Source organism: Anomaloglossus baeobatrachus, chromosome 1 (genome assembly GCF_048569485.1).
Source record: "Anomaloglossus baeobatrachus isolate aAnoBae1 chromosome 1, aAnoBae1.hap1, whole genome shotgun sequence".
NCBI lineage: Eukaryota > Metazoa > Chordata > Amphibia > Anura > Aromobatidae > Anomaloglossus > Anomaloglossus baeobatrachus.
This window is the reverse complement of record NC_134353.1, coordinates 502,802,938-502,822,298: the sequence shown is the minus strand read 5'-3', so window position 1 is coordinate 502,822,298 and position 19,361 is coordinate 502,802,938. Positions and strand designations below refer to the sequence as shown.

Sequence of the window (19,361 nt, the reverse complement as noted above, 5' to 3'; positions counted from 1 at the left end):
GTTCATAATGTCATGCCTGTGTAGACACGGCCATTATGAACCTCCGTTTGGTAATAAAGAAAAGAAAACACTTTTTTTAAAAATTTTATTTGAAAGAAAAACACACAAACATCCCTGATTGCCATCTTTATTACTCCCTGAATCCCCCGACGATAATCCATGACAGCTCCGATGTGCACCCGGCTGACCCGGGCACTGGCGTCAGCCGGTGACAGCAGCCGTCAGTGTACGAGATGCTGCACAGCTCTTTTCCGGCAGCTGGGAACGTCTGACATCAGAGCCCTGGTCAGCTGACTTAATTCGCGAGCGCAGGCGGGTCAGCTGACTGCACACCGACAGCTGACGATGTGCAGTCATGTGACCCGGGCACGGACGTCAGCCGGTCCCAGCAGCCGTCAGTGTACGAGATGCTGCACAGCTCTTTTCCGGCCGCTGGGAACGTCTGACATCAGAGCCCTGGTCAGCTGACTTAATTCGCGAGCACAGGCGGGTCAGCTGACTGCACACCGACAGCTGACGATGTGCAGTCATGTGACCCGGGCACGGACGTCAGCCGGTCCCAGCAGCCGTCAGTGTACGAGATGCTGCAAAGCTCTCTTCCGTCTGCTGGGACCGGCTGACGTCCGTGCCCGGGTCAGATGAGTGCACATCGGCCGACTATTCAGCTGTCTGTGTGCACTCAGCTCACCCGCCCGCGCTCGTGAATTAAGTCAGCTGACCGGCTGACTTCTGTGCCCGGGTCAGCTGATGCTGTGAAGTCAGCTGACCCGAGCTCAGCTATGAACTGAGCTGACCCGGCCAGTGAGTTCTGCCGCTCCCAGCAGCCGGCAGAGAGCTTTCCTGTGATATTGTCCTGGATTAACCTCTGAGGCTTGGGAGTAATAAAGATGGCAATCAGGGATGTATGTGTGTTTTTCTTTCAATTAAAATGTTTACTAAAGGTGTTGTGTTTTCTTTTTTCCCAAATAGAGGTTCATAATGGCTGTGTCTACACAGGCATGACATTATGAACCTCGGGCTTAGTGCCAGTTTGCAGAAAACTGGCATTAACCCCGTATTACCCAGCCAGCCAAATGCATCAGGGCAGCTGGATGAGCCTCGGTACAGCACCTGAGAATGGCGCTTCACAACGGAGCCGACATTTTCAGGGGCAGCTGAGGACTGTATTTCTCAGCGGGAGGGGCAGAGAATGCTTCAGCCTTATCCCGCTGAGAAGCACAGCCCCCAGTTGCTCGCTTGCATCGGGCTGGACAGTGAAAATACAGCGGAGCACATTTTTTTTTTTTTTTAAATAACAGTGAAAGGGAACATGGGACCACATTTTTTGGCTATAAGCTGCGGCCACCACCACTGGGTTATTATATACAGCCTGTTAGAATGTAAGAGCCCAGTGGTGTTGGCAGAGCCCAGTGGTGTTGGCCGCAGCTTTTCTGTATAAGCACACTGTGAGACTGCTAACAAAATGGATAATGGAGAAGAAAGGAGGGTTGGGACAGGAAATGACATAAAGAGACTTTTTTTTGCCTTCAAAACAGTCAAAGCTTTATTCAGAAACACATTAGAGTACAATGGACAAAATCCGCATCAAAATCCGCATCAAAATCCGCAACGAAATCCGCGTCAAATCCGCAGCTATGCTAAGGTGCGGATTCTGGGGGAAAGCTGCGGATTTTGAGGCAGAAAAATCCGCAGCAACATTCTCTCGTGGACACATAGCCTAAAGGCAAAATCCGCAGCAATAATTGACATGTTGCAGATTTTTCCGGACCAAAATCCGCACGAAATCCGCTGCGGAAAAATCCGCAGCATGGGCACAGCATTTCCAAAATGCCATAGAAATGGCTGGGAAGTACCTGTGCTGCAGATTTTCGGGAAATCCGCGGCTTTTCCGCGAGAAATCCGCGGCAAAATCCGCGCATTTTCCGCAGCGTGGGCACATAGCCTAAGAGTCCACACATTGCTGAACCAGTTGCTTGAATTAACATGCTCTACAGTAGTTATATTTCAGCACCCATTTATGCTCGAGTTCTTACTGAGAAGACGAGAATAATGAACATCGATACAGTCTTCTCAGCCACTTACGTTTTGTCTAGACAGTGATTGCATTATGTTGTCCTCTGCCACCCTGAACAAGCCTAATTGTAGCAGATGAGCAAACAACACATGGTGATGAATGATGACCATTAGATATTTCTTAGATGAAGAGAGCCCATGCGCGGGTGTAGAAACAGAATGTACAGTTTCACCTAGTGGAGAGGCTGCAGTTTGAAAAAACACGGGAAAATTGTTCTGCTATTGTATTATCAGACCTACCATTACCTGAATACAAGTACCTTTAAAGGTTGTAATTTAGCAAGAGTGAAGTAATGTAAGGAGGCAGAAGAGTGCCTTTTCAGTGGGAAAACAATGAGTAGGAGTCAAGAAAGGGTGCTTGAAGAAAATGGCATTGAGCTTTAGAAATCTTCTTTTACACGATATTGGACTAGAAATTGCTGTCTCGGCTGACTGGTAATTTAGTAGAAGTACAAATGAAACAGCTAAGAGGTTGAATGGGTGAGAATTATGACCTCTGATGGCACGTTGTAGATATGTATTGGTAAGGGATGTTGGAAGGATTGCTATACGTTAATAGCATAAATGGACAGTAAAGAAGGATGATACATAAAAGCAAAAATACACATTTATATATTACATAGAATTGAGTCTACATTTGTAGTAGTTACGTGAAAATCCTTATTATGCTAGATGACGATTGGATGTGTGTTTACACGTTTTTTTTCCTAATCCTTTCTAGGTAATAAAGGCTGTGGAGTGTGGATCATGTCTTCGAGCCTTCCACACATCACTAGCAACCAAATTGGTCAAAACAGCATTTATGGAGTAGCTGTTTTCTGTCGGAAAGATGATGCTAGCGACTATCCCGCTAACCAGGCGGGAAATGAAAATTTTAATGACGAAGGAGAAGCAGCCAGCTGGGAAAATGATTTAGATAGTGAAGATGATCGCTTCTCATCACGGAGGCCAATAAATGTAGCACTTGTTGAGTCCAACAGTATTAACCACAATGGAGGTGAGGTGGGAAGAGACTAGTTAAATGTATATGATTTTTCAGTTGTTCATGTGTCAGAGCGGTTTATTGAATGGTAAAGTAAGCAAAGGGCAAATAATTCTCCTATCCTACATGGTGAGTAAGCATGGTGTAAGGCTATGTGCCCACGGGAGCTTGCACCTGCGGATTTTGCTGCGGAAAACCTGCGGATTTATCTGGATTTTCTAGATGTTTCAGCAAGTACAGACACTCCCCATGTTACCCTATGGGACATAAGGAGTGTCTGTTTCCATGCTGCGGTATGAGCGGCTGCGGGATATGCTGTGGATGTCCCGCAGCCGCACATATCTGCATGTCCATTATTCCAGCGGAATTACCTGCAGAAATCCCGCCCCTCCACTATGGAGATAGCGGCTGGGACTTCCGCAGGTAAGTCGCATGAATGTCCGCAAGTTTTCCGCAGCTATTTTGCTGGAATTCTGCAGCTATGTATAGCTGCGGATTGCGGGGAGCTTCTGCGGGAAACTTGCGGACTTACCTGCGGATATATCCGAAGGTACGAGCTCCCGTGGGCACATAGCCTAAGACTTACTGACTTTGTAAACTTCTGTAGTCTATGTGCATTACATTTGTGGAATTTCTCATCCAAGTTAGAAAGTAATTCAATGGAAAACACTCACACAACAGGATAATAAGCTAGCAATCAATTCATCACCACTTGACGCTGCCTTACCTTGTTACTTAAGGTGGCTTTACACGCGGACGATATTTCTAGCAATTGCTAGCGATATCGAGCGTGTAAGTACCCGCCCCCGTCGTGCAAGCGAAATCGTGTGATCGCTGCCGCAGCGAACATTATCGCTATGGCAGCGTCATACACACTTACCTGGTCGGTGTTGTCGCTGTGACTGCCGAACAATCCCTCTCTCAAGGGGGAGGGATGTTCGGCATCACAGCGACGTCACCGCGACGTCACTAAGCGGCCGGCCAATCAAAGTGGAGGGGCGGAGCTGAGCGTGATGTAAAGATCCCGCCCACCTCTTCCTTCCGCATTGTGGCCGGCGGCAGGTAAGGAGATGTTCCTCACCCCTGCGGTGTCACACACAGCGATGTGTGCTGCCGCAGGTGCGACGAACCACAACGAAAAACAACCCTTACCGATTTTTGAGTTTGGGACGACCTCTCCATGGTGAACGATTTTCACCATTTTTGAGGTCGCTTAAGGTCGCAGGTACGTGTCACACGCTGCGATATCGTTAATGACGCCGGATGTGTGTCACTAACAACGTGACCCCGACGATAAAACATTAACGATATCGTAGCGTGTAAAGCCCCCTTAAGTCCTGTACAAAAATAGACAAATACTCTTAAAGAGGTTATCTGAGAATTCTAATAAAATAAATATTACTCATTTAAATATTTTTTTTTCTTAATACCTTTATTTAGCAAAAAGGTATGCTTTATCTAGTGCACTCTGTCGCGATTTTAAAGATGGCAACTTCCATAACTCAGTGTCCATTCATCTTGGATTTCAGAGGACACGCAATAGGATGGGCAGTGTAAAATACATCTGCTCACAACATATGTCAGATCAGAGCAGCATCCTGTCAGGCATCTTGAACTTCCATTCCTTTATTTAACTGAGAATGTACTGTCAGTCTATGTACAATACATCAAGTACGTCTCTTCACATAGCCAGTCATAGGACGGGCTTCACACTGCTAGATAGAAGTTGCCATATTTAAAATCCTGACAGGGTGCACTACATAAAGTATACCTTTTTTGCTAAATAAAGGTATTTACAACATTTTTCATATTTAAAAATATTTTATCTATCTAATTAATTCATCACATTTCTCAGAGAACCCCTTTAAAAAGGACCTGTCACCAGGTCAAAAGTGGGCAGCATTTTTTTTTTTTATACATTTTTGTTTGGTGCTAATTTTTATGGCTGTACCAAGATGGTGATACTCAGGATAATAATGCAGGGCAGCCAAAAGACACTCCCACAAAGAATCCTGTGAAAAGCCTCTTTGGAAAAGGCCAAAAAAATTGGCACAAAATAAAAAGGCCCCATCGCAGGAGCCATATGGCAGATTTACAAAACAAAATGCAAGAATATTTAGGGGAGCAGTGGAAATAAAGTCAAATTAAAAGTTCAAAGAGTTAAAAGTTTATCAATAATTTTCAAATTTTTTTACAAGATTTACAAAACAATTTTTTTGAGGGACCATATCACATTTGAAGTGATTGAGCGGCCTACGTGACAGAAAATACCCAAAAGTGACAACAATTTAAAAACTATACCACTCAAATTGCTCAAAACTACATTTACTTATGATTTTGACTCCATGGGTATTTTCCAGAAACAAGCAGCAATGGATGTTGTAGAGTGAAAATGGAAATCCTTCATTATAGTACCTAGTACAATGAGGTGCCCAATACATTATAATGCCGTATATTGTGCCCAGCTTGATTTTCTGGAGATCTGCACCCCGTAAATTAAGCAGACCATCCTCACTACAGAAATACCAAACATATGGACGCTAATTGCGGTTTAGACATACTGTGGGGCTCAGAAAGAAGAGGGGCATTTGGATTAGGGAGCGTCGATTTTGCTGTCAAACTCTGACTGTGTCATTGTATCAGGTGCCGGCATACGGATGTGCCATTCTATGCGCCCATCGGCGCCCCCATGACATTATTGTGCGACGCCAGTGGGTTACTGTGACAGCCGGGGGTCTGCTGAAGACTTCCATGCTTGTCATTACAGCGATCCTTTTAAACCCTGTTTGTGGAATATATTAAGTGAAGGGAAATTTTAAAGTAACAATTATATCTATAAACCCTTAAAACATCATTTTATTAATAAGCTTAAAAACATCAAAAATACACACTATAGAGCCTAAAGTGCACAGGTGGAGAAGGGAGGAGGGTAAAGGATAAAAAACCCCTAAATATAAACCTCCCTCCTGTCCACTACCTCACGCGGGGGTTGGCACCCTAAAGACACGATGTGGCGCCCCCACTCAACGCCGGCTATCCTTAGCCTGCCCTAATTCACCCTATCGGCAGGTATGAAAAGGTGCTCAGAAACTAATAAAGTGCAAAAGTGCGGATAGCCAATGAGGTATAAAAAAGGATCATGTAAATCAATTTGCCTAATTACCTCATATTCAGAAGTAGATGAGGTAGGTATAGCTTTTTTAGAGGTTAGGCGAGGATGCGCCAATAAAAAATTGGAGGGGACCTTAATAACTGTCTCCTAGCCACTCCCTACCTCAAGCGGGGGTCGGCACCCTAGAAACACGATAAAATATGGCGCCCCCACACCACGAAGGCTGCCCCTAAAGAGTCCCTATTGCACCCTGTCAGACAGTATGCATACAAATATAAAGTGCCTGTGCTGTGGACCTAAAGTGCATAGTGATAAATATATAACGATAAGGAGGCACTTATAATAGGATGCAATAATGAATTTACAGCAGCATTTTAAACCAGAAAGTGCATGTGCTTAATCAAAAAAGCAGGGGACTAAAAAAGCCCTGTTTGTGGACAGAATTCAAAGGAGACCATGATTTTTACTATATACAGCAAAGCCACCGCTCAAGCGATCATCTGGATAGAAAATTAAAAAGGTATAGCTCTGGGAAGTAGTGGAAGAAAAAACAGAGCAGAAGAGAAGTCGCTGCTCTGTAGACGTGATGTCAGCGGTCACTGTGTGCCGGCAGAGGTCAGCACCGGACACAACAGGCAGTAAAGTAGCAACTAACTCCCTGTTTATTTTTAAGCCCATAGTGAAAAGAAAAAAAATAATAATTAGTCCCAGATATCCCCTTTAATCAGTCTGGAGTCAACAAAACCCTGTCTATACTAGATAACATGAGAAATGCTAATGCAAAATATCCTGCAAACATGCTTAGAATTAATTCCGAGTCTCCTGCTCTTGTTGAATTCCTCAATACATTGCTCTTCTGGGCTAGAGACAAAACTACATTATCATAGGACAGCACATGATTCAATGTGACTTGTCATGGGTGTGACATAATGTGATAAAATTAGCCTCCGCTTATAAAAAATTATGTGTTGCTATTTTTTTTCTCTCCGTTTTGCCTGAATTTTAGCAAGCTGTTTTTTATCTGTTCCAGCTGCTGGGCTGTACATTAAGAGCAGTGAAGCGCTTAATATCATAGCTAATGCCGTACATGCCAACCATGACAGTGGAGTGGCCGTATTTCAGAGCACTCAGCTTGTACGCATTGGAAATAACAGCATCTCCTGCAATAGACTGAGTGGTGTCCACGTGGAAACTGGCTGCAGAGTGGAGTTACGTGGAAATGGCATTTATGACAACAGGAGTCACGGCATTATCTCCAAGGGAGATGGGACCATCATAGAGAACGACATTATAGGAAATCGTGGATGCGGGCTACAGCTCATACAGACTGCTGACATGAAGGTAGAGTTCTTAGAATCAGCTACTTCACAGAGAAGCAATTATTTCCTGTGCTTAATATAGGTTGTTGAGAGTTTTCGAGCTTATGGCTAGAGATGAGCGGACTCCTGGAAGTTCGCGTTTTGCGGCTTCATAAAGTTCTGTTCGGGACCCGGACTTGACCTGAATCCCATTGGAAGTCAATGATTGGACAGTTCAGGTCTCCGCACAAATACAGCCAGTGATAAACAGATCTCTTCCAAGAAATGGAGGGTAGGTTTTTAATTTTTTTTTTTCCTGCAGACTACATCCAATAACGCTAATTGTACTCCAGTGCGAGCCATTAAAACACTGCAAGCAGGTTGCACTGAGTTGAGCACCAAACATATCCAAGCACAGCAATGCTCGCTTGAGTGGTTTACATCCGTAAAGCACAAGAACGCCGAACTCAATCTCTGATTTTTTTTTTTTGTCTCAAAAGTCTGTTTGTTCATCTCTACTTATGGACACCTGTATCGTGGAGGCACTAAAGGCTGCTTTATACACAACGATATCGCTAGCGATCTCATTAGCAATGTGACACGTCATTGCTACGATTTGCCGAGATCGCTCATAGGTCGTTTTGTAGCGGTCACTCGTACCTATCTCACAAACGACGCTACATCGTTCAGCGATATATTGTTTGACCAAGGCGGTCGTGTGGACACTGTCACACAGCATTCCTCCCAATGATTCCGGCAACGACAGAGGCGTATAATTGTCCATAGCATACACCCTGGCGTGACACCAAGCAGAGCGGAGGAAGCGTGGAGCATTGAATTTCTCGTAACGACACGCCCGCGTCGCTGATGACGGACACACTAACGATGTTGTACGTCGTTGGCAGTGTGTCAAACGTAGCAATATGTCTGCGTTCGAAAAAACAAACAATATTTTAAAAATGAATGACGTGTCAACGATCAATGATTTTTGCTATTTTTACGATCGTTCGGAGTCGCTCGTAGGTGTCACATGCAATGACGTCGCTAACGATGACGGAAGTACGTCACGAAAACCGTGACCTTGACGACATATCGTCAGATAAATCGTAGCGTGTAAAGGCCGCTTTAGGGTTTGTGCGCACTGGAAAATGCATGTTTCTTAAGAAAATTCTGCACCCTCTGGCAGAATTCCGCACCCGCAACAAAAAGGCACCCAAATCCACATGCAGTTTTGCCGCGGTTTGTTGCGGATTTGGAGCGTTTTTTCCGCATGTTGTTCCCTGCAGTTTTTTACCATTATCTATGGCAAAGATGCAGGTACCTGCGGAATAGAAGTGACATGCTACTTCTTTTTGCTGCAGAAAATCTGCAGAGATTCTGAAGCAAAACCTATAGGGGAAAAAAAACGCAGTGTGCGCACAGCATTTTGGATTTCCCATAGATTTTGCTGGGGAAGGACTGCAGCAATGTTAGGAACAAAAAACGCACCTTTTCTGCAGCAAAAACCATGGCAAAATCCACGGCAAAAAACGCATTGTGCGCACAGGACCTTAAAAGCATGTATTTTTGGCTTAAAATCCATTTTGCCATATGATTTCATAAAGAAATTTGGACAGTTTTGCTTCTACAGCCTTTCTGCACACAGTAGAAAGCAAAATGAATTAAAAGTGAAATCCATCAGAGAGCTCCTTACGTCGGGGTATGTAACCAAAGTGGCCCATATCTGCTAGAAGCTACAATATATGTATGTAGGATCCTGATAGTTGCTTCAGATAGAGGTAGCATCCTCCATTTAGTATTTAAAATTCATCCATGCAGTTGCTCACATGATTACGATGACTAATTTAGCAAAAAAAAAAAAATTCTATATGCATTTCTCCACATTTATTATACAGTAGTGTTCAAAATACGATCAGTCCAATATGACTAACCAGAGTATTCACTGTTTTTGGTATAATTTATATTACCACTTGTCAAACAATTTACCAGTCGGTTCAGTAGATTCTTAGAAAACCACCAGACTCTACCTTCATGATCTATAGGTTTTTGAGTCTGTGTATTTGAAAAATTAATTGAAAGGGGGGTGTTCAAAATAATTTTAGTGTGTAGTTAAATTACTGAGGTCAATCATTCTGTGAAGAAACAGGTGTGAATCAGGTGGCCCTTATTTAAGGGTGAAGCCAGCCCATATTGTACATGCATTTCTTCATGAAAGCCAGAAAAATATGGGTCAATCGAAATATTGTTCAGAAGAACAGCGTACTTTGATTAAAAAAGTTGATTGGAGAGGGTAAAACCTATAAAAAAGTGCGGACAATGTTCAGCTAAACTAATTTCCAATGCTTTAAAATGGAAAGCAAAAACAGAGAGATGTAGAAGAAAACGGAAGACGACCATTCGAATGGATGGAAGAATAGCCAGAATGGCAAAGTCTCAGCCAATGATCAGCTCCAGGAAGATCAAAAATCGTCTCAAGTTACCTGTGAGTAATTATTGTGACAGTTAGAAGACACCTGTGTGAAGCTAATCTATTAGCAAAAAATCCCACTGTTAAAAAAAAAAAACAAAAAAAAAACAACAACAAAAAGATATATACTGAAGCAGATACAATTTGCCAAAGAACACATCAATTGGCCAAAAGTGAAATGGAGGAACATTTTGTGGACTAGTGAAAGCAAAATTGATCTTTTTGGGTCCAAGGGCTGCAGACAGTTTATCAGACGACCCCTAAACACTGAATTCAAGCCACAGTACACTCTGAAGACTGTGAAGCATGATGGTGCAAGGCATCATGATATGGGCATGTTTTTCTTACTATGGTTTCGGGCCTATTTACCACTCACCAGATCATAGACCAGTTTGTATATATCAGAATACTTGAAGAGGTCATGTTGTCTTATGCTAAAGAGGAAATGCCCTTGAAATCGGTGTTTCAACAAGATAATGACTCTAAACACACCAGTAAACGAGCAAAATCTTGGTTCCAGGCCGACAAAATTGAGATTATTGAGTGGCCAGCTCAACCCCCGGATCTTTGTCTAATAGAACACTTGTGGGGTGACATCAAAAATGCCGTTTCTGAGGCAAAGCCAACAAATGCAAACACATTGTGGGATCACTGCATCCTGGGCTGGAATAAGAGTTGACAGGTGGTGGTGACTCTATGCAACATAGATGTGACACAGTTCTAAAAACTGTGGTTATATAACTAAATATTAGATTAGTGATTTACAGAATTCTAAATCCTAAATAAAAAGAGGGCAGATTTTGAGTATGTAAAGACCAATGCAGACACTGCTATTTTTTTTTGAACAGCCCAATGTTCATTTTTTTTATATTTTCTGTAAAGTAGTTAAAAATTATATACATTTCTCTGCATGTATTGATTTAGAAAACGATGTGCAATGTTCCCAATGCAAGGAAACTAAAACTATTAGAAAGGTTTTGAGCTTAACTCCTGTTTTTGTACACACTGCTATTATTTTGAACACAACTGTACGATCACTTACATGCTCAACAAATTGGCTTGTTGTGGTTTTTAAGTGAAATAGGCGTGACCCAGAATGCAACACTATATGCCAAAACCTCCCCAACCTAATAGGTAATGTAAATTTTATACAGTCTCAATCAGACATCAATTTTTCTTGTACAAGTTATATCTGTGGTTTCGCGGATAGGATTCGTAGCTATAATAGTCAATGGAGTTGATCACGTCTATGTATTGTTTGAAGACCGAGTAGTCCACACAAAATCACAGAGACATGTCCAATTTTGATCCAGGTCTCAAGTGATCAAACTTGCCAAGTCAATGGGTCCATGACAAAAATCGGACAGCTCTCAGATGTTGTTTTTCAGACTGAGAAACTTTTTCTGTTATTCTACAAAAACTGATGACACTGACCATGCTCCAATGAAACTGACCTATCCAACACCCTATTTTTTGCATCAGAGGAAAATCACTGTCTGAGCCCTAAAGTTGCACTGTGTAGGCAAGCAAGTCCAACTGGACCATTTCAAAGCCTTTATAGTGTCTAAGGCTATGTGCCCACGCTGCGGTAAATGCGCGGAATTTGCCGTGGATTTTTCGCGGAAATTCCGCGGATTTTTCAAAAATCTGCAGCACAGCTACTCCCCAGCCATTTCTATGGCATTTGGGAACTGCTGTGCCCACGCTGCGGATTTTTCCAAAGCGGAAATAATGCGGATTTCCCTGCGGAAAAATCAGCAGCATGTCAATTATTCCTGCGGATTTCTCCGCAGGGTCCCATATACTTACCTGCCTTGATAGCAGACACCCGAGACACTTTCTCTGTCCGGTGTACAGCAGCGCCGTGGATCCAGGTACAGGAAGGAAGAGGTGGGCAGGGCCTGCACGAGCTCCGGTCATGTGACAGCCGGAGCTAGTTCAGGCCCGCCCACCTTCTCCTGCAGACGCTGACAGAGTGACCCGGCCGCTGGAAAGCGAGGTGCTGCATGATGGAGGTAAGTATGAACACCCGATCACTCCAGCACTTGTTCTGCATTGAGGACGCAGTGCTGAAGCCATGGTACTGTATCCTCAATGCAGAATACCCGCACCATATCTGCAGGACATTCCGCAGCATGGAAACAGACAAAAGTTGTGGTGCAGTTTCCTGGGAGCTCCTGCAGAATGTCCTGCGGATATATCCGCAGGACACTGTCCCCGTGGGCACATAGACTAAATGCAGTTTGTACCCCTGGACAAGTTCATGTTAGCCCTTCAAGTCCCTCTGAAAAGAAAAAATCTTTTGATGCTTCAGATGTGTTATACCATTACACAAAGTAATTTTGGCAATTTAATCAAATCGACAGAAAACATTGGTTATGTCTGATTTTAAAGCATACTTCTAGTTTTTTGTGCATTATCCAGGAAAGTGAATTGATGATGCTGCTGCTGCAGCTTGGAGGACACATGGAGAACATATTTGATAGCAGAATATGCCATTTTCTTATATATTATCCCTTGTACCTTTCAATTCAAAGGTTCATAAAATTGAACACTGCTCATATTTGTGTGCAGCTTTTGAGTGCTAATGTAAAGATGTTAAAAGTTGCTAATAAGTTTGACTCTTTATTTAGGTGACCAGAAACCGAATTCAGTCTCTTCATGACTATGGCATTGCCCTCCTTGATCAAACCAAAAGTCTTGTACAGGAAAACCTCATATTTCAAGGAAAATCAGGACAAAATATCTTGCAACAAGTGTCTAACAATGAAGACTGCATTGTTCAACATAACAAGCTGCTCACTTACAAGAAAAAGTAAGTCTTCTTGTGGCTGAAGTTGTAATGTGTTTTTGATATCCTTTTATGTTGACTGAATACTGAAGTATCTCCTCAGAATTCAGAGGCTGCCTCACTACGGTAGTTTCACACTTTTACCAGCACAGCAATTCTCTTAGCCAAGCACTGTGCAGCAAAAAAGGTTGATGTAACCGTTTCTTAGGGACTTTGGCGGGTTTTAGATGTCAAGCTCAATTTGATACTGTAGGTGTATATAACATCCAAATAATGAGATGGGAATCTGACTTAAATCCTCCATTTGAGCATTTGTAGAATACGTGAATGAACTTCATTGTGTTTTATTTTCTTAACTCTTGCAGGCCAGATGTTACATGGAAGTTAGAAAATCCACCTGCAAGGCCATATATTGAAGGATGTGCAAGAGGTGTCTCCAGTACTCAGAGTAGTCAGAGGGTTGCTACTGTCACAACCAGGATTGCAGCAAGAGTGGAAGGACGTTGTCACAATAATGGCAGCATTTTCTGTACTATCCTTTGACTACTAGACAATATTCATGTTTTACTTCAATATCTACTGAAAACCTATCCATCGTTACTATCTCATTATCTATTTACGATATGGACATTAGACTAGATGGAAAAGACGAGGTCCTACCAAAATACATCCAGTCTATTAGATGCAGCATTCGTTTCATCATGAGTTCCTGGCGGCATTATTCACCTAGAGGCTTTAATAACATCATTAATTTGCTGGACGCCAACAAATATGGTACTTATAACCATTTTTCCATGCCTAGAAAATATAGTAATAGACAAGCTAAATTGGATAGAACATATTTATTATGATACCCTTGTACAATGATGGTACATTTATTTTTCCAGGAGTCCATCACTCCGTATATTAAATCTACATATTCCTAGTGTTGTTGGTATTTACGTGTACCCTATATAACAAGTACAGAGACCACTTCATCTGGAGGATTTACACTCACTATCAATAGTAGAACATCTCAGGCAGGAAATAATATTGATCACAAAGTCATATGTGCCATATAAAATTATATTTTATTTTTTGTACGATCCTTTTTGCGTGTAAACTGAAAAGCAAAATATAATACCTTTTTATTATTTTATTGGTACTGCTTTTTTTAAGAAGTGAACATAATGTATGCCAATGGTGTATTCAAGGTATGCCACCATCCAATTTACTTATTTACAGGTTCCGTTCATTCAATGTCATCTGGAGCAGCTGGCACATCATGATGCCATTGTCACAGCCTCTATTATCATGAGGTGTAATAAACCCGTGTCGGTAGAGATTTCTCTGTACCACACACAGTTCAAAATTCCTTTTGAAGAAAGATTGACTGAGTGTAATAGATTAAATGGAGGTTTATTGTATTGCGGAGGTTTATTGTATTGTGTAGATTATCAATATTGTAATCCTTTTATGGTGGAAAAGTCAGTTTCATGTAAAAAAAAAAAAAAATGAAAAAAATGTACGTCTCTTAGGCCTGTTTCTCACATCCGTGAAAAACTGACGTTTTAAAAACGCATATGTCCCTCCATGTGCCGTGAATCACGGCACACGTGTGTTCTCCATGTGCTATCCGTGATCCATGATCAGTGATAGCACATGCACATCAGGTACTCAAAACTCACCTGTCCTCGCTCCTGCTGTCGGTGGTGCTGGATCTCCGGCTCTGCTGTGTCCGGTCACTGCTGTGCCATTTCTGCTACTTCTGGGTCACGGTGCAGTGTATATTCATGAGAGTAATTAGCCAGCTAGGAAGCAGCAGCCAGCAGAGGCTGAACACAGCATCGCTGTAGAAGGTGAGTATAAAAAGCTTTTATTTCGAAGATACATTTTTTCTGGTACGTGTTTCATGAATCACACCACACTCCATGTGAAGTCAGCGATGCCAGAAAAAAACGGACTTGTCTCCGTGCGGAGCACACGGACACACGTGTACGCCTCACGGAAACACGGTCAGTGAAAAATCACTGATGTGTACGCAGACCCAAGACCCATTGATTTTAAAAACTGCAACCAGAATCACTGACTTGTGAAACAGGCCTAAGTTAGAGCACTGGGTATTCAAGAATACAGTACAGGCGATATTTAAAAAACAATATAGCTAATGTGTCTCATTTAACATACCCTGACATATGGAAAATTCCAATACAACCCACTATAACACTAGGTCATGATTGTTATAAAGCCCCAACTATTTTCAGTATCCAGGCCAATATTTACAGGAGATATAAATTGTTAGTTTTTCCAGACTCTAGTAAAAAATTTTCTCCAATTTATACTCCTAATACAGAATTAGTTAAGTGGTTTTAAATAATGTAGATTTCCCAGAAATATTATATAAACTAATAAGGCAAGGAAGATAATTCACAGACCAAATACAACCCTAATTCCAAAAAGTTAGGACACTATGTAAAGAAAACAAGAATGCAAAGATTTGGAAATCTCTTATAACAATTTATTCACAACAGAACATAAAACAAAGATCAGAAGTTGAAAGTTTGACATTTTTCCATTTCATTTGAAAACAAATCACTCATTTAGAAATTGATGGCAGCCACAAATGTTAAAAAAGTTTTGACAGTGTTAACAAAAAGGCTGAAAAAGTACATGGTACTGATGAAAAAGAATTTGAAGGTTGATTTTTACCAATTCATGTGACTGTGTATCAAAAGAGCATGTAAGAGGCAGAGAATTTCAGAAGCGATCATCAAAGGTCACCAACCTGTGAAATAGCTGTATCTAGAAATTGTTGAACAATTTCCGAAAAATGTTCATTAACTGTAAAATTGCAAAGACTTTGAATATCCCACCATTTACTGTACATAATATCATCAAAGGATCCAGTGATCCTGGAGAAATCCATATATAGAAGGGAACAAAAGTATCTTGTGAAATGTTTGGGAATTGCAACCATTTTTCTACAAAAGAAAAATCAACCTTGCTGCATTTGGTTGAGCCTGAGCAGAATGTATCGCCCTGTACACTTCAGAATTCATCCGGCTGCTTCTGTCTTCAGTCACATCATCAATAAACACTAATGACCCACGGCCATTGGAAGCCAAACATGCCAGGCCATCACATTTCCTCTACCATGCTTTACAGAGGATGTCATGTGCTTTGAATGATGAGCCATTCCAAACCTTCTCCATACGTTCTTCTTCCCACCATTCTGGTACAAGTTGATCTTCGTTTCAGCTGTCCAAAGAATGCTTTTACAGACCTGGGCTGGCTTCTTTAAATGTTTTTTTTGTAAAGTCTAATCTGGTTGATTAATTTTTGGTGGTGAACCCTGTGTATTTGCTCTCATGTAGTTTCCTCTTTATGGTGGACTTAGATACTTAAACACCTACTTCATAGAGAGTGTTCTTGACTTGGGTGTATATTGTTAAGGTGTTTTTTTTCATGATTGAAAGGATTCTGCAATCATCCATCTTTGTTGTCTTCCATTGATGGCCAAGCTTTTTTGAGGTTTTGAGGTCCCAAGCGCCACTGGTCTCCTCTTCATTTTATTTGTTTTTTTGTTTGTTTGTTGTTTTGGGGAGGGGATTGCAGAATGTATCAAACAGTTGATTTTGCCACTCCAAGCATTTATGCTACCTCTTTGATGGATTTCCTCTTTTTTTCACTCTAATGATGGTGTTTCTCTTCCATTAAGAGCTCCTTGAATGCTTGTTATGAGTTCCCAGCAACAGCTTCCAAATTGAAATGCCAGACCTGGAATCAGCTTCAGCCCTTTTTCCTGCTTAACTGATTAATGAGGGAATAGCCCATGCAGCCCCTTAAAGGGCTTTTGAGAGAATAGTCCAACTTATCTTTGGTCCCTTGAAAAAGAGGCAGCTACATATTAAAGAGCTGTAATTCCTAAAACCCTTAATCCAATTAGGATGTGAATACCCTTAAATTAAAGCAGAGTCTGCACTTTAAAAGCCTATATTGATTATGTAACTGTATGGGTACCGTCACACTTTAGCGACGCTCCAGCGATCCCACCAGCGATCTGACCTGGTCAGGATCGCTGGTGCTTCGCTACATGGTCGCTGGTGAGCTGTCAATCAGGCAGATTTCACCAGTGACCAGCCCCCAGCGACGCGTGGAAGCGATGCTGCGCTTGGTAACTAAGGTAAATATCGGGTAACCAAGTGCTTGGTTACCCGATATTTACCTTGATTACCAGCGCACACCACTTAGCGCTGGCTCCTTGCACTCCTAGCCAAAGTACACATCGGGTTAATAAGCAAACCGCTTTGCTTATTTACCCCGATGTGTACTCCGGCTACGTGTGCAGGCAGCCGGCACTGACAGCGTGAAAGCGGCAGACGCTAGTAACCAAGGTAAATATCGGGTAACCAAGCAAAGGGCTTCCTTGGTTTGCCCGATATTTACCTTGGTTACAGCTTACCGCAGGCTGCCAGAAGCCGGATCCCTGCTCCCTGTACATTCAGATCGTTGCTCTCTCGCTGTCAAACACATCGATGTATGCTTCACAGTGGGAGAGCAACAACTAAAAAATGATCCAGCACTGTGTGTAACGAGCAGCGATCTCACAGCAGGGGCCAGATCGCTGCTCAGTGTCACACACAGCGAGATCGCTAATGAGGTCACTGGTGCGTTTTTTGTTTTGTTTTATTTTTTTTTTAAACCGCTAAAACTTGTGGCATTGTCTAAATATCTCTGGACCGAACTGTTTCAGCTCATTCCAGAACTACTACTATCTTCTCTGGACTAAAGCTCATTTAAAATGGACTGAAGCAAAATTAGAAAGCATTCTGTAGTCAGATGAATCAAAGTATTACATTCTTTATGGAAACCACAGATGCCGTGTGCTGCGGACTCCAGAATAAAGGGACAGTCCAGCTTATCAGTTCAACTGTCTGCATCTCTGATGGCATGGGGTTGCATTAGTGCTTATTTAATGGACAGCTGACACTTCTTGAAGAGCACTTTCCTTTTTGAGTATTACATGCTCCCATTCAGACATTTATTGCAGGGAAGGCCTGAAGATATTTTAGCCAGACAATATACTAAAGCACATACTACATCCTTCAGAACTGGATGACCTCACAGTAGAAGAATTCGAATGATGAACTACACTCCTGCAGTCCACATTTTTCACCAATAAAAGACATTTGGGGCATTATGAAACTAAAAATCCAGTATAAAAGCTTTTGCTTTTGCAGAACTGTTGAGCAACTAGAATAATACATAATGTAAGAAGGGGGCAACATTACTCTCCCAAAATTCCAGCAATTAGTCCCTTCAGTTTCCTAGATATTTACAGACTGCTGTAAAAAGAAGTGATGTTACATAATGGTAGACATGGCCTGGTCCCAACTGTTTTGGGATGTGTTGCTGTCATCAATTTCTAAATAAGTTTATTTTGTAAAAAATGTAAAAATGTCTAACTTTCAACTTCTGATATGTGTTCTATGTTTTGACAAAAAAAAGTGGCTTTAAATCACTGCATTCTTGTTTTCTTTCTACACAGCGTGACATTTTTTGGAATTGAGGTTGAAATAGTTTACTTTGAAATAAACAGATGAAAATGGAGCTGTATTTCAATAAACTTTGCATAAATCAACAGTACAGGTGAACATGGGAAACTTAATCTTAGAAAATCTGCTTCTTTCTCCACTATCGAGTCAGTTTTATCCCACTAAACTAATCATACACTCTGAAAATGGCTCAACTCCCTCTTGTGCAAGACGAGATGGACTGTTAGTGCAGTGAGGAGTCAGATTACAGCACCTATCATACTCTATAGAGAGGAAAGAAGCACAGTGAGGCATCAGGCTACATTTCCTATCATACTCTATAGAGAGGGGAGGAGCACAGTGAGGCGTCAGGCTACATTTCCTATCATACTCTATAGAGAGGAAAGAAGCACAGTGAGGCGTCAGGCTACATTTCCTATCATACTCTATAGAAAGGAAAGAAGCACAGTGAGGCGTCAGGTTACACCTATCATACTCTATAGAGAAGAGGAGCTCAGTGAGGAGTCAGGTTACACCTATCATTCTCTATAGAGAAGAGAAGCACAGTGAGGAGTCAGGTTACACCTCTTATAATACTCTATAGAGAAGAGAGAAGCACAGTGAGGAGTCAGGTTACACCTATCATTCTATAGAGAGAGGAGTAGCACAGTGAGGAGTCAGGTTACACTTCCTATCATACTCTATAGAAAGGGGAGGAGCACAGTGAAGAGTCAGGTTACACCTCCTATCATACTCTATAGAGAGAGGAGAAACACAGTGAGGAGGGAGATAGTCTTTACCCTATCTAGAGTTGGCTTTACATCTTCCTTGCCTGAAATGCTGAATAATTTCTGCTGCTTCTTTCTGTGTGCTAAGGAATGAAGAGCAGCAATCCATCACTTAGTGTTGTGCATGAGACCCTGAAAAGCAGCTCATCTCCATGCACTCAGTCAATTACAAATTTTGAGATCGAGCATGTTAAACTGGTGAAAATGCGCAATACCAGTCATGTAAAATGCAGAAATAGGTATGCCTCATGTACTCCAATAATCACATTTACCTGAAAATAGTTATCTTTTTAATTTTTACATACAGTCCTATTGGATATTTAAAGTAATTAAGGCC

General features: G+C 41.8%; 1 protein-coding gene across 1 annotated transcript in view; it reads left to right on the top strand.

The window, feature by feature from the left end:
• FBXO10 (F-box protein 10) overlaps positions 1–18,585 on the top strand; it is a 96,509-nt gene extending 77,924 nt beyond the window's left edge. Inside the window, exons 9-12 of the mRNA XM_075315862.1 lie at positions 2,795–3,070; positions 7,198–7,508; positions 12,566–12,747; positions 13,089–18,585. Of these exons, the coding sequence (XP_075171977.1) occupies positions 2,795–3,070; positions 7,198–7,508; positions 12,566–12,747; positions 13,089–13,266 (947 nt within the window). The 3' untranslated portion in view covers positions 13,267–18,585. The remainder of the gene's footprint in view (positions 1–2,794; positions 3,071–7,197; positions 7,509–12,565; positions 12,748–13,088) is intronic.
• Positions 18,586–19,361: the final 776 nt, after the last annotated feature.